Here is a 25,011-nt window from a genome sequence, read left to right as displayed (position 1 = left end):
CAGCAGACATGTTTCTCCAAGGGTTTGAACTTTAAATATTTGAAAGGTCTTCAAGGACCAATAGGAACCGTCTTCTCAACGCACAGGATAACGTTTGAGCTTTTTTCCAAAGCTAAATATCAGCTGTTTCAGGCTCCAAATATTAATTCTAGAGTCTCTTTACTTACATTTCTTCAGGTCTGTGTCAGAAATGTTGATGTTGATGTAGGCAAAGGTTTTATAAGGAACACCTGCAGAAAAAATAAATAAATAAGGAAATGTGATGAAACTATGAGAGAATAGAAGGTTCTCTGGAAACAATGATGTATTTAAAGATGATTTTATATTTAAGTAATTATCACAATGTGATTCAGTTACTGATGAAGGTACAGAAATAAAGAAACTTTTCAGTACTGTTCAGGTTTCCCATAGCTTGGTTAACACCAAACTCATTAACTTTTAAAGATGTGTAGCAGAATTTACCTGCTTCAAGTATCATCTGTAGCTACTTTTACATGGAGGCATGTAATCTGAATAATTGGACTAAAACCACGAGATGTAAACATTAGCAGTCAGACTATCCTGAGTGGATTCAGCAGGATCAGAATGGAATGTAATTCTGACTGAGATGGAGAGTTTATGACGACTGAGAATCAAATCAGCATGAAAACTAAAACGCTTGGTAGGATCAAATTATCCTGAAGGAGCTGAGATCAGAATATTCCAATCGGCATCTTTGTGGGACGCATTCTTTTCGGAACGTCTGTTTCATGCATCCATTTTATCCATATAAAACGTACAATCTGATTTTTTCCCTTATATTTCAATTGGAAATGTTGTGCATTGGAGAAGCTAATAATTGATTTTAGTACCATGCAAATTCCTAAAGAAATATGGGATGACATGGAGGATTTTGGAGTGTAATTAATAGAAAAGAAAAGGGAATGTGCAGCCTAAATCCTTATTAATAATACTGATTGTTACATTTACACTCAGCGGCCACTTTATTAGGTACACCTGTCCAACTGCTCATTAACACTTAATTTCTAAGCAGCCAATCACATGGCGGCAACTCAGTGCATTTAGGCATGTAGACATGGTCAAGACAATCTCCTGCAGTTCAAACCGAGCATCAGTATGGGGAAGAAAGGTGATTTGAGTGACTTTGAACGTGGCATGATTGTTGGTGCCAGAAGGGCTGGTCTGAGTATTTCAGAAACTGCTGATCTACTGGGATTTTCACGCACAACCATCTCTAGGGTTTACAGAGAATGGTCCGAAAAAGAAAAAACATCCAGTGAGCGGCAGTTCTGTGGGCGGAAATGCCTTGTTGATGCCAGAGGTCAGAGGAGAATGGCCAGACTGGTTCGAGCTGATAGAAGGGCAACAGTGACTCAAATAACCACCCGTTACAACCAAGGTGGGCAGAAGAGCATCTCTGAACGCACAGTACGTCGAACTTTGAGGCAGATGGGCAACAGCAGCAGAAGACCACACCGGGCGCCACTCCTTTCAGCTAAGAACAGGAAACTGAGGCTACAATTTGCACAAGCTCATCGAAATTGGACAATAGAAGATTGGAAAAACGTTGCCTGGTCTGATGAGTCTCGATTTCTGCTGCGACATTCGGATGGTAGGGTCAGAATTTGGCGTCTACAACATGAAAGCATGGATCCATCCTGCCTTGTATCAACGGTTCAGGCTGGTGGTGGTGGTGTCATGGTGTGGGGAATATTTTCTTGGCACTCTTTGGGCCCCTTGGTACCAATTGAGCATCGTTGCAACGCCACAGCCTACCTGAGTATTATTGCTGACCATGTCCATCCCTTTATGACCACAATGTACCCAACTTCTGATGGCTACTTTCAGCAGGATAATGCGCCATGTCATAAAGCTGGAATCATCTCAGACTGGTTTCTTGAACATGACAATGAGTTCACTGTACTCAAATGGCCTCCACAGTCACCAGATCTCAATCCAATAGAGCATCTTTGGGATGTGGTGGAACGGGAGATTCGCATCATGGATGTGCAGCCGACAAATCTGCAGCAACTGTGTGATGCCATCATATCAATATGGACCAAACTCCCTGAGGAATGCTTCCATCACCTTGTTGGATCTATGCCACGAAGAATTTAGGCAGTTCTGAAGGCAAAAGGGGGTCCAACCCGTTACTAGCATGGGGTACCTAATAAAGTGGCCGGTAAGTGTATATTCACAATGTTTAGTGATGCATGGTTGCTGGGACCTTTAACCTGTGAAGCAAATGTGTTTCGAGCTTCATATTGGTCTCCAACCACTAACTAAAAATTACTTTTTTTTTTTTAAATCCATGGACGGACACAATTGGCAATTCACCTGTGAGCGGATCAGGAAGGTCAGTTCTGTGATTGGATGCCCTCTGGACTCAGCGCAGGAGGTGGGAAATAAAAGGATCCTAAGTAAATTAACATCTCTCTTGGATAGTGTCTCCCAGCCCATGCAGGAAGCTGGTGCTGAACTGGAGAGCTCCTTCAGTGACAGACTGAAGGAGCTGCACCCTAAATGCACCAGGGTTTGTTATCACAGATCCTTCCTCCCAGCAGCTGGAAGACTCTAGAACCACCACTGTTCCCAACGACCTCAATCAGTTGTTACATTCATGCTGATTTTGCACAGTTTCTATCTTAGTTAAATAACATGCTGCTGTCATTTTGCACATCTCTGATGTTGCTGCTATTTTCAAATATCCATCACTGTCCAAATGTCCATAGCTGGATACTGGTTATTGTGGGACAATACAGGGATTTTCTATTCTGTTCTATTCTCATTTATTCTATTCTATAAGATTCCACGGACTGCATGTCCTTTTACACACGTTAGTGACGTGAAGGCAACGCTAGAATCTGACTAATAAAAAATGAAAGACAGGTTGACAGCTGTTACCCAAATTTAAATTTCAGAAAAGTTCATGTATTTTAAGGACCAATTGAAACCTGTGTATTCGATCGATTGTATTCTGCTGTTCTGAATGATGACCTCCAGCAGATGGTTTTATTACGAAAGGATCTTAACTTCTATAAGAAAAAAACTTTTTTTCCCCTCACCCTCCTCATCCCTCCTGGTTCGTAGCTCCACGTCCAGCACCTCCCCAAACTTTCCAAACCGATCCTTCAGATCCTTCTGGGTGACTGTGTGGTTCAACCCGCCGACGTAAAGCCGCCGCATTGCTTCAAATCCACAAAAACAAAGTCCCTGCAAAAACAGCAGCAGCCATCAGCATCTAAACATCTGCTTATGTGTGAAAAACAGGATTAGAAGAAAAGAACAAAGGTTAAAGGAGGTGCTGTTCGCTTACAGATGATCATTTCTGCTTTTAAAATTACAATTTAGGTTTGATCATTTCCACTTATCGCTTCTTCAAAAACCCACGGCGACTAGTTTCTAAACTTTCTGTAAACAAAATTTCCCGAGCTGGATTTTTCATCTTACATGATATTATATGAGGTTATATTTGTTGTTTATGAGGTTTTGTGAATTATCCAATGGTCCATGATTGACTCACCAAGTAGAAACAAAAATATTCCAAATACAAAGTGATTATAAGATGGCTGAAACAGGAAGCTCCCAGTGAGAGGTGAAACTAAGAAAGTACAAATATTCTGTTTTATACTGTGACCATTTCCTGAGATGTGTCAATGATTGAATTATCAGAGCAAATTAAACGGAGCTGAGAGCAGTTCTTAGTGATGATCATCGGCCGACTGTAACCTCTGTACACCCAGATAATGGAAAGACCCACAACATCACCAATAAGGTGTGAGCTTTCTTTTTGTGATAAACTGCTGCCCCCTAGGTGCACAAAGGAGTGTTACTGCAGATCCTTCCTCCCAGCAGCTGTTAAAACTATCACTGCTCCTAATAAACTTTCTAAGTGTTTAAATCTCTTGTTTTCTTTATACAAATAAACATCTTTAGGTTTTGAGCCTTTTTTTTAATTGTCCTAATCAGATGCAGATTTATTCATCTTCTGATTGAAATTTTAAATATATTAATGGAACGTTTTAATCTGAGTGCCCTATGATTAATAACTCTGTGGTAGTTTTTATGTTTGGAATGCATCCCTAGTGTGTTTCTTATTATGGATCTTTTTTGCATCAGAGGTAGACTGATGTTAGTGTCCTTTTCTTGTATCGGCGATATGTTCATGAATCGGCAATTTAGTGCATTCAGCAGACATGTCTTCACATTGCGTGCAGCTGCTTTAACAATCCCTTCAGCACGTCTTTTTGTTTAAACTTTTTATCGTTGTTTCATGTCTTCTGTGTAAATGGAGGAATAAAAGAAATATCAGCTGCAAGAATCGACCCCAAATATCAGTAACACATATCAGGTGTCAGTTTGACTGATTAAAAAAAAAAAACTGTAGCTGTTGTTATCTAATTAGATCATTTTACCACTGTGTGCATCTGAATAACTTGCCCATACATTTCCTGCTGCTACCAGAGTTTCCCTACTGTGGGATGCTAAAGATTTCTATTTTGTTTAGTTTCAGACCCGTTCCTGCTCAGCATCTGGACACCAACACATCTGAACCACAGCTGTTACACTCAGGGAAGACTCCTTCTCACTGATTTTCTTAAGAGCTTGAAACCCAGACAAAAAACTACCCAGATGTTAAAGTTGTACAATATTTTAGAGATACCAACAATAACAGACGCCTGTAGAGGCTTTGCAGCATTCAATGCAGCTTTTTTCCCTGCTGCCATAAGACCGTTGAACCTCTAATCAAGTCACAAATCAAGACTTAGACAAACTTTGTCCTTTTCTACACACAGAGTGTATACAAAGCAAACTTTCATTTTGTACAGCTCTCAAGACATTTTCATTTCTTAAACAGCAGCAGTGATCAAATGTAAACATTGGGAGAAAAAACATGGTGCAAAAAACAAAATGATGTGTTCAGTTTGATGCAGAGACTGTGGTATGATTTACAGATTTGTCAACATTAATCTTTTTTCAGTTTATTCTTTTTTTCTTTATGTTTTTTAAACATTCAGCTGTCTAATGGCGGTGGGGAAGAAGCAGTTCTGGAATCTGCTGGACCTGCACCAGATGCTGCAGAGGGCAGCAGGGAGAACAGTCCATGGTGGGGGGGTGAGGGGTCACTGATGATGTCACGGGCTTAGGACACACAGCACTGGGATGAAATGTCTTTAATGGAGGGAAGAGGAACCCCCATGATCCTCTCTGCTGTTCTCACTGCTCTCCAGACCTTCTTCCAGTCTGAGGCGCTGCAGCCTGGAAGAAGGTGACTCTGCATCACACTTGTAAACATATTTATACTTCATGGAAAATTTTCCAATCCTTTTAATTGAACTCAACTCTATGTTTTACTGCATTTTGCACCATATTTATTTATTTTGCACTGCTCTGAACCTTCCCTATCAATGCCTTTTGCACCATGACTTTAAACTGTTTTTTTTCCTTTTCTCCTACAGTGTTTAAATGTTGATCACTGCTGCACTTTATAAATGGAAACGTTAATTTCACTGCTAAGCTGCTCATTAACTGTTGAAAAACTGCATGCATTATACATATTTCATTGTCTATTCAAAAATGAGAGTTTGTCTGAGTCAAACCGTGGCACTAAACAGAATCTAACTGGACAATAATGTTCATATCAGACATCCAAAGAGCAAAGCCTGAGATATTAAATGCTAAGATGGTGTTTAGATCAGTCACTTCAGTCACTCTATATCTAAATCCATACATCTGTCATCTATACCCCTTAAAATAACTGGAGGATTTTTAAAACTACTGGATTTGTTTTATAAGGCAATGCAGCACGTTTCATTAATTATCTGATTATAAATTAAATGCTTAAGTCTATCATATAAATCTAATCTTAACGCAAATATTTTAAACATTTTAAGGTTACTTTAAACAGTTTAACAGTAAAGATGAACATAAAACAGGTGATTAAACTCGTGTTTGGATGTGATGATTTAATGTTATCTGTCCGAACAGAGCGCAGACAGACTCGGCTAAAGAGAAACACATCCTGTATTTAAAAAAAGAGGCTAAGATCCCAAATAAAAACCTGTTATAAAATTCGCATGCTACCAGAAATATAGAAAAAAAAAAACTCAGATGTTTACCTCACATGTATCCAACCGGTGCTACTTCCTTCCGAGTCCGGGTAACATCTACTTCCGGAAGTCTATATGAAAAACGTTCCGCGTTCCATTTTCATAAGGAAACAACTTATCAAATCTTTAAGTACACATACAAACATTTTAAATGACCTTTTCTATATACGAAAGCTAAATGGCATTACTCTGAGGAAAAATGTCAGTTTGTTTTTTATTTTTCCGGTGTTCACTCAACTGTGTCGAGGAGGAGGGATGTTTAATCTGTTTCAGACTGATTAAATTATATTTTAGATCAATTAACAACAATTAATTATCACTGTATGGTAGTAAGGTGATTGGATATTCATTAGGGAGGTTCTTAGATCTAACAAAAACAGCAGGTCCGTTTTTAAAGCATTCTGCATGCACGCCATCTCCCCACTCCTTTGGAAGGAGTTGGTTCGGTCCAGTGAGCGGGAGGCTACAAACAGCGAGCAGCTGCAACACATCAGCCAGGTAAACAACATACATAAATTAGTCTTTAAATGCGTAAAGATAACTTTAAACTCACCAACCTCACAAACGTAACATTCTCCTTTTATGTGTCCGTTTAAATTATATAATTAATACGGCATGTTATTGTTTTTAGTTGGTTATTTTTACAAAACATGAGCTTCTGTTCGGCTGCCTGATATAAATGGTTTCCTTCTCAGTGTCATAACATGATAACCCAGACAGCAGCAGGTGTGTCTTTGGACCGCCTGCTCAATAATAAGCAGAGGAGTCTGGCCTGGGTTCCTGCCTGCCTCCACTGGCAGGTAGTGAAGGGCATCTTAAAGCTAAACTTTATTGATTCTGCATTGATTCTGTCTCGCAGAATATTGACACCTGCTGGACATTTAAAGACACTACAGGCAGCTTATTGGACAGAATAAACTGAATGGATTTGATGACCTAGTACAATGATTTAATTTAAGTTATTGTAGGTTATATTGTATTATTTCATATCTATGTTTAAATTAAAAATATCTTTGATATTTTTAGAATCAGCCAATAAATAACGTAAACATATATCTCATAACGTAAAAAAATTAGGGGAAAATGCGAATGAGGATGTTTGTGGACTAGGATTTTAAATCATAATTTTAAAACAATAAGTTATGTAAAAACAGTAAATAAACTAAGATTCAATTTTAAATTATCTTATTCAGATAACCTGAATTATAACTGAGAGGATAATAATGACACAACGAGAAAATAAAAATAAAAATGCAACGGCTGAAACGTTCCTATTCCTTTTAGGCTCCAAAATTATTGACAATTTTAATGATAAACTGCAAAAGATGAGACTTTTTTTTAGCCGATGGATCGTGTTGACAGATACGTTTTTAAACAGAGTTTAGTGAGTCAGTCGGTTAGAAACAACTCTTGCATTGGTCACATGACTTTCTTAAAACGATGCAGTGTTTTGCTCTATGGGCTCGATGCATGCACTGACGCAGGGCTCCAGTACGTTATGGATCTACCTGGGAATCTCCTGTTTATGTCCCATTTTCACAGTGCCCAACCAGTATGAATTGTAATCAGACTGCAAACACATGCATCTGACTGCTTTAGGTATGGATGACCTGGAGTTACACCTGTTGAAGATTAGTTTATTAAATTAAGGAGATTGGTTTACCTTTGTTGTTGTGTAATTAAGTTCTTCTTCTATTTGAGTGAATGTTTCATTGTTTCCCAGGCGGAAGGTTAAACAATGAGTGAGGAAAACTCAGCGGAGGTGAAGCTGCTGGAGGCTCAGATCCAGGACATGCAGGCAGAAATTAAAGGTCTGCAGCAGCAACATGAGGATAACTGTAAGGAGATCACCTTCCAGTACAGAGGACAAATGCAGAATGCTCTGTGAGTTTAATTCGTTTAACTTAAATCGTGTTCGATGACCGGGTTCCAGGTAGCCATCATGTGGATGCTTGTTTGTCTCTGCAGAGCGGTTCTGAGTGGACGTGCCCTGGACCAGGAGGAGACGGTGGTGTCCAGGCTGAAAGAGGAAGTGGAGGAGCTGGAGGATTCTCTGAAGCTGCAGACTGAGATTAACGGCATCAGCCTGAACAGTTGCACCATAAAGACCCTGCAGAACCGTAAGGATGCAGATCTGCCATCAGGCATTTTAGGCAAGGAAATAAGCCAGAGTGTAGAGGATCATTTTCATTAGTGTCTGACCCATTTACAGCTCTAATAAAATATAAGAATACAGTGAAAAAAGAAAATCCTTTTTAAAAAAAAGTCAAACTTATATGGATCCATAACACACAGACTTGAATATTTATTTTATGCCTTTCTAAACTTGATCATAGAAAATAAAATCCCAGAATTTCATATCTTTAGAAAATGAGAATATTTCATAGAATCAATGAAAAAAAGATTTTTAACAGCTGCCTCGATTGACTTGATAAAACCCAGTAAAGAAGAACCTGCAGGTGACCTATCATTATGTTCAGTCTCCAGTCAATCCTTTAAAGCTCCTTCATATTATTCAGAGGATTTTCTTTTTTTTTTCAACTATATTTATTGAACAGTTTTTAAAACAATAACATACAGAGTACAAAATATAAAGATGACACATTTAGTGGCACATCTGTATGTAAACACCCCAAAACAACGCCCAGCAACACCAACCCTCACCTTTACAAGCGTTCTTGACCAGACAGACAGAAGATATAAGCATTCACACACAAACACGCATCTTCTGCCTCCATTTATCTGTTTACTACAGTGTGTTGAATTCATGTTAATGTGGATTTAAAGACATTTCAATTCGGGAGGGAATATATAAAAAAAAAATAAAAAAAAATGAATCAACCAAAAGTTTCGCGACCCCGATGCAGTGCCTCCGAGGACCCCCTAGGGGTCACGGACCCCCTGTTGAAGACCTCTGGTTTAACACATAAAAGTGCTGTTTAAACGTTTGTTGTTGTTTTTTTTTTTTTTTTTTTTACAAATAACTACTGTACTTTACTGTAAAATAATATAGTTATAAATAAATAAATAAATATTAATTTTAATTATCAATATGAACTGAAGGGTTAATATTGCGTTGATCAGCACCGCCCCACCGTGACGGATTGGAACGGGAGAAAATGAGAAAGTATTATAAAAAAAAATACAAAGTACAGTAGGACAAATAGTGACTCACGTGTTTAGTACAGTACAGTTTTTTCTTCTAAAGCCTGCGGTGCAGGTGTGTGTTTTTTGGAGAGAAGAACATAGTTATCGGTAGTTGTTGTCTTCTGGGCCAAAAGATCCTTATAAACCGACATGCCACCATCGATTATGTTTGACAATAAAGTTTAACAATGCATGATGCAAATCCGTGAAGCAGCGAGACTGTGAAAAGTGAACCGCGTTACAGCGAGGGTTCACTGTATACACATCAGAACGTCATAAACAAACAAACAGATAAATAAATAAAACACCGTCTCTCCTACTCAATCCCCAGTTCTTGAGAATTATAATTAGGAGATTCTGTGTGTCGTAGAAAAGGTTCCCAGGTGGAATTAAATGATTTCACCGAACCTTTAAGTGAAAATCTGAGTTTCTCAAGCTTCAGATTATAGATTACATTCAGAGGATTTTCTTAACAGTCCTCTAAATGCTGCTGTTCATCCTGCTCCTGGTAGACTTTTTCTTTCCACTCAACCTTCTATGAATATGCTGGGATTTAATACTCTGAACGACTACAGTAGCTTTTTAAGCTATGACCTGTTGTGGCTTCCTGTTATCTGTCTAGTCAACAGTCCTTCCCATGATTATATGGAATATAATAAGACAAATTCATAACAAACGTACACTAAAAATGTTTGTTTTTTAAGTTTAGCTTTTTTAATAAGAAATTCACCTCTGCGTTTAACCCATTCCCCGTGGGTAGCAGTGGGCTGCCATTGTGCGGCACCCGGGGAGCAGTGGGGGGTTAAGGGTCTTGCTCAGAGACCCAGAGTAGCAGTCTGTGGGAGTGGGTTTCGGACTCACAACCTCAGGATTGTGAGTTCTATGCTCTAACCACTAGGCCGCCACTCCCCTAAGAGATTTTTGATGTTCAATTTTTACAACATATCCTCATTATCAGTGCGTATGAAATCGTACGAAAAGTTATGCACACTATTTCGTACGTTTTGGACATTTTTCCTGAAAAAACCACATCAGTGCGCATGCGCTGGCAGACAGAAAAAAAAAAGCAGATCCGCGGACGGACGTAAAACTGGGAAAAACAGTGCAATAATCACTTATTCATGTCTTTAACTACGTTGCTTGCTGTTTTATATCTTAGGGTCAGGGTTAGGGCTAATTGTAATTTATATTCTATATTCGTGAATGGTGCGTCAGATGCGCATACGCATACGACGAAAAAAACGTCCAAAACGTACGAAAATACGAACTCATAATGAGAATACACTAATTTTTAAGACATGTATTTAGTGATTACCGCTATAATATAGTACTTGAAATATTTCCACTCTTTAATAATCTATATAAACTAGTAGCCCATCAAACATTGTTTTATTGGGCTACTGTATAAAGCCTCGAACTCAACGCTATTTCTGAAATTTTGAATTGGAAAAGCTTCCTGGATGGAAGAGAAACGTCTTCAAACTTAGAAACAAAGTCCAGTGGATTGTTTTTTAACTTTTTTGAAAATAACCTGGATGACTGAGAATCTTCACCAGCATCTAATTAGTTTTATATGTACCTTTAGGTGTTAAACATGTTGTTCAGCTTAAATACTCTTGTTAAATGTTTCTGGGTCCGTGCTTGCTCTAATATAATAATAAAAAAAAAGCTGCTTTCATCATATATCGTCTTGGCAGAATCACGTGTCCCGTTTGTCCAAACTGATCTCGTCTTTCTGAATTCTAGTTAACATTTCTCCCTCTGTGTGTTTGTTACAAGGCCCAGAAATGGTCCAGCAGATTTGTTTGTCATGTCGCAGCTGTGAGCTCAGCTTCCAGGTGGAGTTCCTGCTGTCTGAGGTCAAGGTAAGTCATTCAATTGCGGCTGTTTTAGAGAAGCAGCTGATGTTCATAGACCGCTGGCTCCCTGATGTTGTTGTAATGTTCTGATCTTTTATTAATTTGCTAAACCACCTCTATAATGTGATGACCAGAGCTGACGTTAACAGCCGTTCATATAGTGAATAAATCTCCTGGTGTTCAGGTCTGTGAAGTGAACTCTTCATGTTTGTTTTCTAAACTTTTAGCCAAACTTGATCTAGAATTCAGTTTAATCACATATTTCAATCTGAAATAAAATCATGAATCCTGGTTTGGGTTTGAATATTTTCCTAAAAAAATTCTAGAGGTTCTACTGTTCCTTTAAATCAAGACTAAAAACACATTTGTTTAGGATTGCCTTCGACTGAAACATCATTAGTTCAACTTTTTTATTTTCTGTAGTCCAACTGTTTTTAATATTCTTTTTTGTTTATGCATTTTTTATTTTATTTTATTATTTTTTTTCCTACTTGCTTTGATTCTGTTTTGATTTCCTATATTTTAATCATGTAAAGCACTTTGCATTGTTTTTGTACTGAATTGTGCTATACAAATAAATGTGCCTTGCCTTACCTTACGTTACTGAAGAGGAGTTCACATCTTTAGCCAGCAGAGGGAGACAGAGAGCCATAAATAGGTCACTGGTTCTCAAACCTTTGGAAAAAATTAATAATATCACTATGATAGATATTAGTAAGAGACACAGACGTCTGGTTGTTACCTCTGATTTGTTGATAAGGGATGTACTAGTAGAAATAACTGAGTTTAATTTGACAAAATAAAAAAAAAATAAAAAATCCTAAGAAGGTCTGATGAAATGCACCAAAAATTGCAAAGAACTGCCGTCATTATTAGGATGAGTGATTGCTGCTAAGAAACATAATAAATATATAATAATCCAGTTAGTTAATTAAATCTGTAACTTTGAAATCAGATACACGGACCTACATTATTAATCATGTTAGTTTTTAAAAAACAAATAAAGACAAAAACGTCTAGTTAGAACTGGTCATTATGTGAAAAACTGTTTACTTCATGCAGGCATGGATCTGCTGTTATCTGCAACCCTCTCTACCTTTCTGTGGTGGTAAAGCATTTTACCGCCACCTAAAGGGCTGGAGGGGAAGTTAGTGTCTTAATCTAGTTAAATATATTGTGATTGAAAAGCAGTGCCTCTGATTTGAAAATGGTGTTTTGTTAATTTGCCATTATATTGCAAATTAACTGCCCAGCCTTACACTGAACAAGGGCCGCAACTAACGATTATTTTAGTAATTGATTAATCTATTTTTTTTTATATAACAATTTAATAATCAGATATTTTCTACAAAATTAAACTAGGTGAAACTAAAACTTTTCCAGTTGAGGATTTCTGGATAGAGCAGATTGACAGACAATAAACAGTTTTTGTTGTCCTAAATGCAAAATATTTACCGTATGTATATTTTTTACAATCTTTACATTTTTTATATTTTCACAATCATCCAAGTGACATCTAATGTCAGAAATTAAAATGTCAGAATTAAAAACATGCAAATTGTCCTTTTCAATTTGCATGTTTTCTAAGCCAAAACAAGCTTTGTTTTTGGTCAAATTCATTAGCTCTGTGAAACATTTTAAAAATTTCACATCAAAAACTCCTCTGATCAGAAAGCAAAGTAGTTTATAAAGAGTTACAGTTGGACAATAATTGAATATCAATATATAACCATATTTTTTATGACATTTTAACAGACATTAGTCTAATTAAAGCATTTGTTGTCGACTGAACTCACAGGTTTCATCTAGTTTTATGTGTTTTGTGCTTAAAAGCAGATAATCATCAAATTTTTCTTTAGAGGAGTTTTATAAACTCATAATCTTTTAAACAGTGCAAGTGAAATAACCCCAATCAACTGCCATGTAGTCTTTTCTTAGCTCTCTATTGTGCAGATATTTTTATATCTTTTATCTCCTATTTTGTACCATATACATGCTTTATTTTTTTCTTTAATGGCATCTTGCTTTAACTCTTTGTACTCTATATAAGCCACTGGGACCAGAATTTCCCTGAAAGATTAATCCCAAGGGATAAATAAAGTATAAACATGCTTAAATAATTCTCATAAGTTTGTACAGGATCCTGTTGGTGCATTTTTTAAGTCTTTATGAGGCTTTAAATATGTAAACTGTATTGTATCAACTAAAATTAAGAAATATATTGTTAGTTTTTAGTCATATTGCCCAGAGCTGTTTGGAGGTGATTTAATCTGTAAATTCAGTCAGGTGGTCAAAGCGTCTCCTCATCTTGATGGTTTAATGAGAGACTGGGGTCTCTGGTTTTAGATAAGACTCCACATGTTTGGCCTCCATCCGTCCCAGAGACCTCCTCCAGCTCCTCCTGGGGATCCCAGCTTGTTCCAGGGTCAGTCAGGCTCTACAGCTCCTGTAGAGAGCTTCCCCTTTTAGAAAAAAAACACTGACCTTCTGACCTTGTGTCTGGTCTACTGTCCTCGGATGTTTGACTGATGTACCACCAACACAGAGGGATCCTCATTAAGTCCTAATGGAAGCAACAGCAGGGCTGCATGCTTACATCTGCAGCTTCCACATGTTCATCAGTTATTATCCGTGTTGTTCCAGACTGTGTAAACTTCCTGCTGGAGCAAGCTGGATCATTTTGACTTGATGCTGTTTTATGTTTGCAGCATGAATCAAGCGCTGAGCAGAAAATTACTGACCTGAACCTGGTGCTGGACTCCGACGACCTGCCGGACCTCAGCAGCTTCCTGTCCAGGTACCAACCTGCACCAGTAATGAATAAATCATGTCAAACCAGAGGTTAAGGATCTGATAATGAAGTCCTGGTGCATGAACCAGTAAAAAAACCAACAAAACATGCAGGAGTGATGATTTTATTGGTTATAGATAGGCCTGGGTATTTTCCCCAAAGTCCTGTATCGATTCGATTTTGATTCATTCAGTTCTAAATTGATTAACTTCGATTCGATCTAATGAAAGTGGTTCAACTGTGTTTGAAAATACTCATGTATTTTTATTTTTCTTCCTGTCATATTAAACACAAAGTGCTACCTTGTAAATCAGACAGTTTAAACTTGAGATGTGAACAAAACTGTCTTTAAAGAGCAAACTTGTTTGTAAAAAGTGAAAAAGTGAAGCCTCACTCGAGCGAGCAGACGTGACACAGCGGGGACACAGCAGACATGCATGAGCTACATTGTCTCCACTGTACAAACCATATGTGCAGCGTTGTCTGTAACAACTACAAGGTGTTTGCTGGTCAGCCCTCATCTGTCAATGTCTTCAATCAACATATTTGCTATACCTTGAGAGCATCTTTCCTGCTCATTTGAATGTAAACGTCATGCGTGTCACTATAAAACAAATCAATCTACTTTCCTAGACATCGATTTTGCAAAAATGTAAAGGAATCGATTCATAATCGATTCCTTTACCCAGCCCTAGATGAGAAGAGGAGCAGCTAAGATCCGATCCTCTCCAAAGTCTTTCTCGACATTGTTTGTTTTTCTAAAATAATCACAGCTTCTAATTGGAGACAGAGGATGTGTTATTGGTTGGCTGAAATTTCTTTTATTTTGTTATTTAGTGGGAAACACAAAGTCAGGAGCTCAGAGATTCACTTGAAAGTATAAAAGCTATTCTATCCTAACTAACGGCATAACAGGTTTCGCATCCATTTCCGTTTTCCCCTCAAAGTCTTTTGTTTCTTTGTTTATTACTGGAAGCTTCATATTTAGTGTCAGCTTTAAAGGTTTGTTGAGGCCACAGAACAGGATTAAATGAACGGCTATTTATTAAATTTTAATTCAGTCTATTTCTATAACGCCATTTCACATCATGTCATCTCAAGGCACTTTTCAGTTCACCAGATAATCCAGTCAGATTGATTCAAAGTTTTCTATCTAAGGAAAACCAGTTGATTGCATCGACTCATTGACTCTTCAGCAATCCCTCACACTAAGCATGCTTGTAGCGACAGTGGAGAGGAAAAACTCCCTTTTAACAGAAAGAAACCTCCAGCAGAACCAGGCTCAGTGGGAGCGGCCATCTGCTGAGGCCGACTGGGGTTCAAGGAGACAGAAGCAGAGATACAAAAGGCAACTGTAAAAGGCGGCGCCGTCCAGGAAACACATAGCCAGGCAGACGAGCTCCGAGCCAGCTCCCTTGTCAGAGGATGAAGAGGGCACATCCAGTCAGTCACAGTCAGAGAAACAGGACTACACTGAAAAACAGGTGGATCTCAAAGATCTATAAACAAAGGTGTTGATGGCAGCAGCACAGCTGATATTTCTCTCCAGAATGGAGTCACAGCCAAACAGGAACAGACCAGATGAAGCTACTATGAGAAAAAGCAGAGAGAGCAGAACGTTAGAGATTGAACTAACAGATTCTGCAGAGTGGGAGAATAGAGATAGAATGATGAAATGGGGTCCCTATGTCCTCCAGCAGTCTAAGCCTATAGCAGCAGAACTATAGAGATAGCTCAGGATAACCTGAGCCACTCTAACTATAAGCTTTATCAAAAAGGAAAGTTTTAAGCCTAGCCTTAAAAGTAGACAGGGTGTCTGCCTCACGGACCAAAACTGGTAGTTGGTTCCACAGGAGAGGAGCCTGATCACTAAAAGATCTGCCTCCCATTCTACTTTTAGAAATTCTAGGAACCACTAGTAAACCTGCAGATTGAGAGCGAAGTGCTCTGTTAGGAACAATCATATCTCTGATATAAGATGGATTATTATCTCTCTCTCACCAATATATTTTGTCTATCAGCTGCATCCTGCTCCTGGAACGATCAGACTCTGTTTTAACTAGAATATTTGCTAAAGTTGTTGAAGCTGAATCATCTTAGCGACTGTTAAAAAAAAAGATGGAAAAAAACAGAGGAGAACATCTCAGACAGCTTCCAGCTTCGGGGTGGAGCAACAGGAAGCTCAGAGAAATGAACAGAAACCCAAGAGCTCCACCTCAGGCTGGACAGGCCTCCATTAGCTGGATAAAGGTTACCGTCCCAAACACAGCAGATGATCTTCTCTAAAGCAGAAGGAATAGAAAATCGTGGTGATAGAAATGGCCTAGTCAAAGTCTGAGTTTGTTCTGATTAAAACGCTGAGTGAAACTAGAGCTCCGTGATTCATCACAGCTTTATTGATTCCGGGATCAGTAGAGTGCTGAGTGATTTCTGTGCTCTCTTCATCCTTTTAACCACAATCTGCTCTGAAGTGTCTGCTCTGCTCTGATTTGCTCTGAATCTGAAGCCAAACCACATCTGGATCGTATGACCCAGTCTGCAGAACCTGGCAAACAGTAGATGGAAAAATACTGAAGATAACGATTCAGCTGGCGGCTGCTCCATCAGGACGTGTGTGTGTGGGGGTGTGTGTGAGAGCTGAACAGCTAGTTTTTACTCTCGGACTCAGATGGATAATCAAATGGATAATGTTTGGTAAACGTTCAGGTGATGCAGAGGAGTATCCACAGTTAGAGCTGCTCAGAGCAGAGTCAGTTTTCCACTAACAGGATTATTAGATTTCCAGCTTCTCCAATTTATTCAGCCTGATGTAAATCCAGCTTTAGTCTCTGTCACTACTGTGCAGCTGGGAAGAAGAAAATATTTGTCCTGTAAAGCCTTTAGAATCAACTTTTCAATCAATTAAAGCCTTTATTTTAAAACACAGAAAAAACAGAAATCTGAGTAAGTCTAATTTTCTTGAAATCGCTTAGACTTAGATTTATTTTGTCATTTTGTATACTCAAGTGTAAACAAAAATAAATTTCATTAAGAGCAGATCTCTAGACAATTAAAGTGCAGCCTTGAAAACAGTAAAAAATACATAAGTTACAACAGTTATATAGACATATAGCTATAATAGTATAATTACAGTTCTAACATTTCAGTTTTTTTTAGTTTTTAATTTTTTTTAAATAAGTGGATTTTCCTTTGAGTTGAGTAAATAATTAAGAAAATTAGCTAATTAAATGAAGCACAGTGGAAAAAAATCAAAATCTAGATAAGTCATTTTTTTCTTAAAATAAGTGCATTTGTTCTTGAATTGAGGAGGTAAAAGAGACATTTTGCCACTGGAACAAGACAATTTACATTTAAAATAAGAAAACACAATTGCATTGTCTTATTTCAAGTACATTTTATCTAATTGTCTTATTTTAAGGATAAAAATACTCATTCCTTTGGCAGATCATCTCATTTACCTACTCAAGTTAAGGTTAAATAGACTTAACTTAAGAAATTTTTACTGGTTTCTAGATCATTTTTCCAGTGTATTTATGCTTAAAATGAAAGGAAAAGACTAAATTGTCTTATTTTAAGTATCCATCCATCCATCCATCCATCTTCCTCCGCTTATCCGGGGTCGGGTCGCGGGGGCAGCAGCTTAAGAAGGGAGGCCCAGACTTCCCTCTCTCCAGCCACTTCTTCTAGCCCCTCAGGAGGAACCCCAAGGCGTTCCCAGGCCAGCCGAGGAACATAGTCTCTCCAGCGGGTCCTGGGTCTTCCCTCCTCCTCCCGGTGGGATGTGCCCGGAACACCTCACCAGGGAGGCGTCCAGGAGGCATCCTAAACAGATGCCCAAGCCACCTCAACTGGCTCCTCTCGACGTGGAGGAGCAGCGGCTCTACTCCGAGTCCCTCCCGGATGACCCTCATCATGACCATAGATGAGGGTATGAACGTAGATCGACCGGTAAAACGAGAGCTTCGCTTTTTGGCTCAGCTCTCTCTTCACCACGACGGACCGGTACAGCGCCCGCTTCACGGCAGACGCTGCGCCAATCCGCCTGTCGATCTACCGCTCCCTTCTTCCCTCATTCGTGAACAAGATCCCAAGATACTTAAACTCCTCCACTTGGGGCAGGACACCCCCCCTGACACGGTGAAGGCACTCTACCCTTTTCTGGCTCAAGACCATGGCCTCTGATTTGGAGGCACTGATTCTCATCCCGGCCGCTTCACACTCCGCTGCAAACCGATCCAGCGAGAGCTGCAGATCACGACCTGATGAAGCCAATAGGACCACATCATCTGCAAAAAGCAGAGACGCAATCCTAAGGCCACCAAAAAGGATCCCCTCAACACCTTGGCTGCGCCTAGAAATTCTGTCCATGAAGGTAATGAACAGAATCGGTGACAAAGGGCAGCCCTGGCGGAGTATTTTAAGTAGTTTGTATTTAATTATCTTACTTTAAAGCTAAAAATACTCCTTCCATTGGCAGATTATCCTGTTTACCTGATCAAATTAAGGGCAAATACACATTTAATAAAAAAGTTGTTCTCTTTTTAGATCAGTTTTTGAAGAAAAACAGTTTTTTTGGTTTAAAAGGAGCCATTTTAAAGCTTTGATCTTCCACCAGCTGAAATAATCTGCTTCAGTGAATTAATAGTTTCAGCTTTCAGAATCTCTTCATCTTTCTCCTCCTGGAGGTCTGAGGATTTACCAGGAGGAGGATCAGACCCGGGAACTCTGTGTTGATAGGAATGTGTGGATAGAAAAGATCTCCATCCTTTGAACTGCATCGCCTGGAGTTTTAATCTCTAATCTGGAGATATTTCCTTTATCAAACAGCCAGTTTTAAAGTCTTTTCAAGTTTCTTTTTTCCAGGGGTTATAATCCAGTAAATAACACCTGATGGGGTCATGTAGCCTCCTATTACTGGACCGTTACTTTCCAGCGGTGGGTAGGATTTAACCCTCCTAACCCATCTCACACGAGCGACCAGAGGAGGTCAAAGTTGAACGGTTTGAGTTGGAACGTTTTCATAGCTTCTCCTTCCAGCTCACAGACTGGCCTATGAGGTCGTCCAAAAAACGGAGCCAAGCATTGGTCTGAGCCGTCTGCCGTCAATGTCTGTGTTGTTTTCATTTAAAATGTCTCTTTTTAATTGGGCAAAAATTAACAGCTTATGTTTTTGATACTTTAATAATTTTCTCTAGTTGTAAAAAAAAAGGTTTTCATTGTGTTTTTTTAAAACTGAAAGGCAGAAAAAGTTTTCCAAATCCTCACTTCCCCTTAGAATCAGCTGAAGATTAAACCGCTCAGTGTTTTCATTTTATTTTTCATTTATTGTTTATTTGAAAGGGGACAGTGTACATTAATCAACATTAAAACAATGTAAATATACCCGAGTTAGCTAAGGAGTGCTAATTTTCATCGGTAGTTCCCCAGCCAGGTATAAAAAAGGCAACCTTAAAAATAAACACAAGTATAAAATCACAAGATAAAATTACAATATCAATTACATAAAAAAACATTATGGTTAAGAAATACAATTCATGTAAAATAATTAAAAATTAATTGTAAAATTATTTAAATACACACAGAAAACCTTAGTGCCCACAAATTTAGCTCTCTACAAGCCATTTTTTTTGCATTCTTTTTGAATGAAAAGAATGACAAAGAGTCCCTGATGGTTTCTGGCTCTGTGTTCCATAGCCGCCGTGCTTTAATTCATTCCACACTAAAGATTTCATCTTATCCAGAACCAGTCCGACCAATCGGGTCCATCTGCACTGCAAAAAATATAAATCTCAATAAGTTATTTTTTCTTATAATAAGTGTGTTTTTCCTTGATTTGAGGAGGTAAAACAGACACTTTGCCAATGGAACAAGACAATTTCCTTTTAAAATAAGAAAAAACTATTTTATCGTCTTATTTCAAGTAAATATTATCTAACTATCTTATTTTAAGAGTGAAAATACTCATTCCATTGGCAAATCATCTTATTTACCTGCTCAAATTAAGGCTAAATATACTTAATTTAAGCCATTTTTTACTTATTTCTGGATTGTTTTTGCAGTGTGGTATCAAACCGGGGATCTGTCTGTCTCCGTCTGCCTCTGTGATAGTGCTGCATTAGACGTTAGGCTGCTGCCATGTTTCCATCAGCTCCATGTGGAATTACAGTCATCTGGAAATTCAACCTGGCTGCCGTCTAACCCTGGGCCCCCTCGGAAAACTCTGGAAATCCTTTACCAGAAGGTCCCAGGCTCTGTCACTCAGTGGGCCTGACCAGAACATTTTTGCCTTGTCATTTACTGCAAGTTTCAGTGAAGAAAGGGCGTTTAGTTTTATTTAACTCTGGATGATCCAGAGGTTTATTAGTTTTATCTAAAAATGTTGAAGACTGGTGAAAACTGGTGAAGATTCTCAGTCATTCAGGTCACAGTCAATCCAAAAAAAGTTAAAAAACAATCCACTGGACTTTGTTTCCAAGTTTGAAGACGTTTTGCTTCCCATCCAGGAAGCTTTTTAATTTCAAAATGTCAGAAAAAGTGTTGGGTTTGAGGCTTTATAGAGTGGACCAGAAAAAAAAGCCTTGTTTTTGTTTTTGAAAACATGCAAATTAAAACGGACAAACGGGTCCACCCCTTTGGATTGGGGGTCGTTTGGCTTCTTTTGTTAGCCTGCAATGCCCCATACCTGTCTATGTCTCTGAAAGGGGGGTCATTAAAGGAAATTGTTAGCCTGGCTATGACTAGTCCCACTGGATTGGCCATAGAGGCCACCTGGGGTGTCAATGGTCATTAGGGGGTTCTGAAGGGTCCTTAACTTTGTCGTCGGATTGGTTTCGGTCACGTGCCTCTTCGAAGTGTGAGTCAGCTGACGGAGGGTGAGAGGTGAATCTCCTGGGTGTTGTTCCCAAAAGTGCGAGGGGAAAATTAGAGGGGAAAACGTCTAGAAAACATTACGTCCACTTTACTAAACTGAACTTTTCAACTATGTTAATGTGCAAAAAAAGGAATCTAATCTATTTTTCATCACTAATTTCTACAATTATTTTTATTTTGTCCTTTTAGATCCATAACATAGACTCACAGGGTTGCCAGATCAAAAACACAACAAAAAGTAGCATACATTGTGGCCAAAAAGTATTTAGTCAGCCACTGATTCCTACTTCTTGGAATAATGAGAGGTCTGTAATTTTCATCATAGATACACTTCGACTATGAAAGAGAAAATGAGAAAAAAAAAATCCAGGAAATCACATTGTAGGATTTTTAAATAATTTATTTGTAAATTATGGTGGAAAATAAGTATTTGATCACCCACAAACCAGCAAGATGTCTCCTTCTATAGCTCTTCTGTTCTCCACTCATTACCTGTATTATTGGTACCTGTTTGAACCCGTTATCTGTATAAAGACCACAGCGTGACCACAGTCACACTCCAAACTCAACCACCGCCAAGACCAAAGAGCTGTCGAAGGACACCAGGCTGGGTAGAGGGGATCTACAATAGACAAGCAGCTTGGTGTGAATTGTAATTGTACAATTGCAATTGGAAGAAAATCGACGAAATACAAGAAAAACTTAATCAGTGTTTCATTTGCTTAAATTTTGTTTTTTGTGTTGAACACAACAAAAACAGGACACGGATATGATCTGCTCTTCCTTTTTTAAGCCAAGTTTTATAACTTGGTGCCCCATCATCTCCTTTTCAGTGTAACTCACTGTATGGGTCTGATCCTTTTTTTATTAAGTTAAACTTTATGTTTAATGGCTAAATTTAGTTTTAATTAACCTATCTTTCAAACCATGTTTACACCATCGTTTAATTCATGTGAAGGGTCTCAGAATCATCATGATGGCTGCATTTAGAAGCTGGTGGCTTAAGGTGATAAAACCGCACTGTAAAAAAAAGAAAAACTAGAAATAAATATTTCTTAAATTAAGGGTATTTACCCATAATTAAAGTGGGTAATTGAGATAGTTTACCAATGTAATCTTAGAAGTATTAGTAGTATTTTTAATCTTAGAATAAGATAATTAGAAAAAATGCACTTGAAATAAGACAATGCAATTGTGTTATTTTAAGTGTAAATTGTCTTGTTCAGTTGGCAAAATGTTTCTTTTAGGGCTGCAACTAACGATTATTTTAAAAATCGATGAATCGGCCGATTATTTTCTCGATTAATCGATGAATCGGACAAAAATATTTTTTATATTAACCTCTTTATTCCAAAATAAACATTTTAGACAGAACAAACAAGCACACAAGTACAGGTTGCTCATTAACTGTACTGTTGCAATATGAAAAATAAATGTTTGTGTTAAAACTACGCAAACTTACATGAGAAATGTAGCTGTACATCCACTAAATATAAGGTACTTTGTTTCATAAAGCGCAAAAAAAGACATTTTTGTTTTTAAAAGCCCCTAAGGGGCTCAAACAATAGGTCCCCCCATTTCAACAAATGAGTTTTTTTAGACTAGAAGAGTTCTGCCTTTTAAGACAGGAAAGTATAGCAGTTAAAGTTGCTACTTGAGAAAATACTGAACCATAGAGATAAAAATAGCCCTGTGATTCAAATTATAAATTGTATTTGGAATAAAAATGAGAGAACTAGGGGTGGTAAAAAACACATCCTCCAAAGACAGATATTTACATGGGAATGTGGCATATAATTAATTGACATATTACTGATCTTGCTGGATTTTATTCTGCTTTACTTCCATAAATTGCAGGATCTGCTTTACTTTATCTTTGCCAGAAGATTTAAACTTTAAAAGCCTTGCCCTCATAATTTGCAAGTTAATTTCTTTATAAAGAAAATATAAACGCTGCTTAAGCTAATTCAAATGAAATTAAAAGTAAAATAAGTAGCCAACCTTATCACTGTCTGTAACCTACTAACACGGTAAGGAAAGCATCAGAGGAGCTACCTGAGAAACTAACGTTACGTTTCCCCACATTAAAACCAAACAAACATGTTCGCTCACCCTGCTGATCAGCTCTCTTCACTGCCATCGAAGGCTCCAACGTGTTTTCTTTTCAGGTGCTGCGTCATAACAGTGGTGCTTCCGTGCCATGTTCATTTGTTTTTACAAAAGTTGCCTGTTACGACTTTTTTCGCTTTACAAAGCGCAGGTTATTTTAATTATTGTGATCAATTTGCGCCGTCAATCCCGGCGCATGCGCGCTTCATTTGCTGTCTGGACGCTGAGGGTAAACATCCTCTGACTGCAGCGCTGAGAGGGAATCCTGCAGAGCGGGGTTGGGATGGGGGACGCGCCCCACGGCAATGACGACGGCGGCGGATGACGCATTAATCACGCGACACAACTAATCGATAATGAAATTCGTTGCCAACGCTTTTAAAAGTAGATTTTTATCGATTCTTTGTTGCAGCCCTAGTTTCTTTTACTTCCTCAATCCAAGAACAAAAGCATTTATTTTAAGAAAAAATAACTTATCTAGATTTCAATTTTTTCCAGTGCGGGACAGGATATAGTGAGGACTACAGCAGTGTGCGTCTGCAGCCCATCTTTATTTTAATAAAAGGGTGAATGCATGTTTTATTCAGGGAAAATACTTGTGTGTCTCCAGCAGATTGGCAGACCATCACAGCTGTCAGCTGCTAGTCTTATTAACATGTGGCGCTAACATTTACGCCATCTAGCGGCCGTTCAGGACATGTTCAGACTGGTTCATTACCCCTCCTTTACTAGTCTGCATAAGACCGAATTCTTTCTGTCAGCTGCTGATCGGGGGAACTGTCTGTTTCAGGCTCTCATCTATAACCGCCTAATATACTGAATCTAGTGTCTTTATTTAATTGGTTCTGATATTGCAGGGGTCAGAGGTAAACTTAGCAGTTAGATGAGTCATCAGTGGAGGACAGCTGTGACTCAGCAGTTCTGGAAAATAGGGACTAGTCATGATGAGCTCTATCATTCCAATATCCAGCCCCAGTGTTAAGATGCAATTACTTCCTGGTTTGGTTCAGCCCAGTTGATCGTCATTGTCACAAATGAGACACAATCAGCCTGTTTCTGGTTGCCATGGTGACATGATACTGACTTTGAGGATGATGTGATTTCAGGGTAGAGGGCACCCGGGATCTTCTGCTGCTCTTCAGGACCATGAGGACTTTCTTAGACAGAAGTGACGATCGGACCAGAACCTTTAAGCATTTTCAGGTTGGTGAAGACCCGGTCTGGGAGTTTACTCCTCCGTTATCTGTGATATAGACTTTGAAACAGCAAATATGTAAGGCTGGTAGAGGCGTCCTCCATCAGCTTAACAGTTGCTGATCTGTAGATGTAAAGTTTCCTTCTCTGGTTCTACAGAACAGTTTGGGCTGTTTTATTAGTGACACATCTCTATATGATTTTTGTGAGAGAAATCTTGGTCCCAGGAGAGAAATCAGATTTTCAATCAGCCAATTGATGCACATCTGCTCTGATTGTTTATGCTTAAGAGGGTTTTATAGTAGAAACCTGCTCCAGGGTTCTGGATGTCTAAGGATGGAGTGTTGTTCAAAATCTGCAGAAACAGCCCAAGCTGGGTTTCTTTCAGCCACTTTTTGCTCTTATCTAACTTACTATGAATCCTTCCTATTAAAGGAAAAGTCTGGTCAGCAAGAAATAATCAATGGATCCTTATTTATACCTAAAACTAATATGTTTGTGGTGATTTAATGAATTTAGCTTTATTCAGTAAAAAAATTTAAACAATAATTTTCGTTGCAATCACTGAGTCTGGGAGCGGCCATTTTTGCCCAACTATAGTAACCCCTCCCTCCTGCCATCTTCCAGCAGTGACGTCACGGTGCGGTAAGCCTAGCGCCATTCTCCCCGCTTTACAAGCTAAATCAATGGGAACTACTAGACACATCTGCAATCAACAACAATTATTGAAGATTTCCAGAGGACTTCACCATTGAAATTCACCAGAGCTATAGTGAAACTGACAATGCCCACGTGCATGGCAGCTGGATGTTGAAATACATCGGGTAAAAGTGAAAAAAAAAGAGTTATTCCACCTTTCTGATTCCTGATCCTCCACGGACGGGTTGGTCGTTGGATCGCCAACTTGAAGAGGGAGGATTTGCCATCGAAC

The 25,011-nt window shown here is 38.6% G+C and overlaps 2 protein-coding genes across 2 annotated transcripts in view; one reads left to right on the top strand and one right to left on the bottom strand.

Annotated features, from left to right (window-relative positions):
* Window positions 1–6,181, bottom strand: part of nol8 (nucleolar protein 8) — a 29,814-nt gene extending 23,633 nt beyond the window's left edge. The window contains exons 1-3 of the mRNA XM_038272026.1: window positions 6,120–6,181; window positions 3,066–3,213; window positions 168–230 (exon numbers count right to left, since the gene is read on the bottom strand). Coding sequence (XP_038127954.1) covers window positions 168–230; window positions 3,066–3,186 — 184 coding nt within the window. The 5' untranslated portion in view covers window positions 3,187–3,213; window positions 6,120–6,181. The remainder of the gene's footprint in view (window positions 1–167; window positions 231–3,065; window positions 3,214–6,119) is intronic.
* Window positions 6,182–6,542: 361 nt separating this feature from the next.
* Window positions 6,543–24,140, top strand: LOC119774502 (centromere protein P). The gene is made up of 6 exons (XM_038272032.1): window positions 6,543–6,608; window positions 7,834–7,994; window positions 8,079–8,281; window positions 11,037–11,122; window positions 13,825–13,913; window positions 23,993–24,140. The coding sequence occupies exons 2-6, from the start codon at window positions 7,849–7,851 to the stop codon at window positions 24,138–24,140; spliced, it is 672 nt and encodes a 223-aa protein (XP_038127960.1). The 5' UTR covers window positions 6,543–6,608; window positions 7,834–7,848.
* The last annotated feature ends 871 nt before the right edge of the window (window positions 24,141–25,011 follow it).

Source organism: Cyprinodon tularosa, unplaced genomic scaffold, assembly GCF_016077235.1.
Source record: "Cyprinodon tularosa strain WSP-4 unplaced genomic scaffold, ASM1607723v1 ctg814, whole genome shotgun sequence".
NCBI lineage: Eukaryota > Metazoa > Chordata > Actinopteri > Cyprinodontiformes > Cyprinodontidae > Cyprinodon > Cyprinodon tularosa.
The sequence above is the reverse complement of the archived record's forward strand: the minus strand, read 5'-3'. Positions and strand labels throughout refer to the sequence as shown.

Coding starts and splice junctions, on each gene's coding strand:
- LOC119774502 (XM_038272032.1), top strand. CDS start 7,849: ATGAGTGAGGAAAACTCAGCGGAGGTGAAGCTGCTGGAGGCTCAGATC. Junction 7,995..8,078: donor GGACAAATGCAGAATGCTCT/GTGAGTTTAATT, acceptor TTGTCTCTGCAG/AGCGGTTCTGAGTGGACGTG. Junction 11,123..13,824: donor TCCTGCTGTCTGAGGTCAAG/GTAAGTCATTCA, acceptor TTATGTTTGCAG/CATGAATCAAGCGCTGAGCA.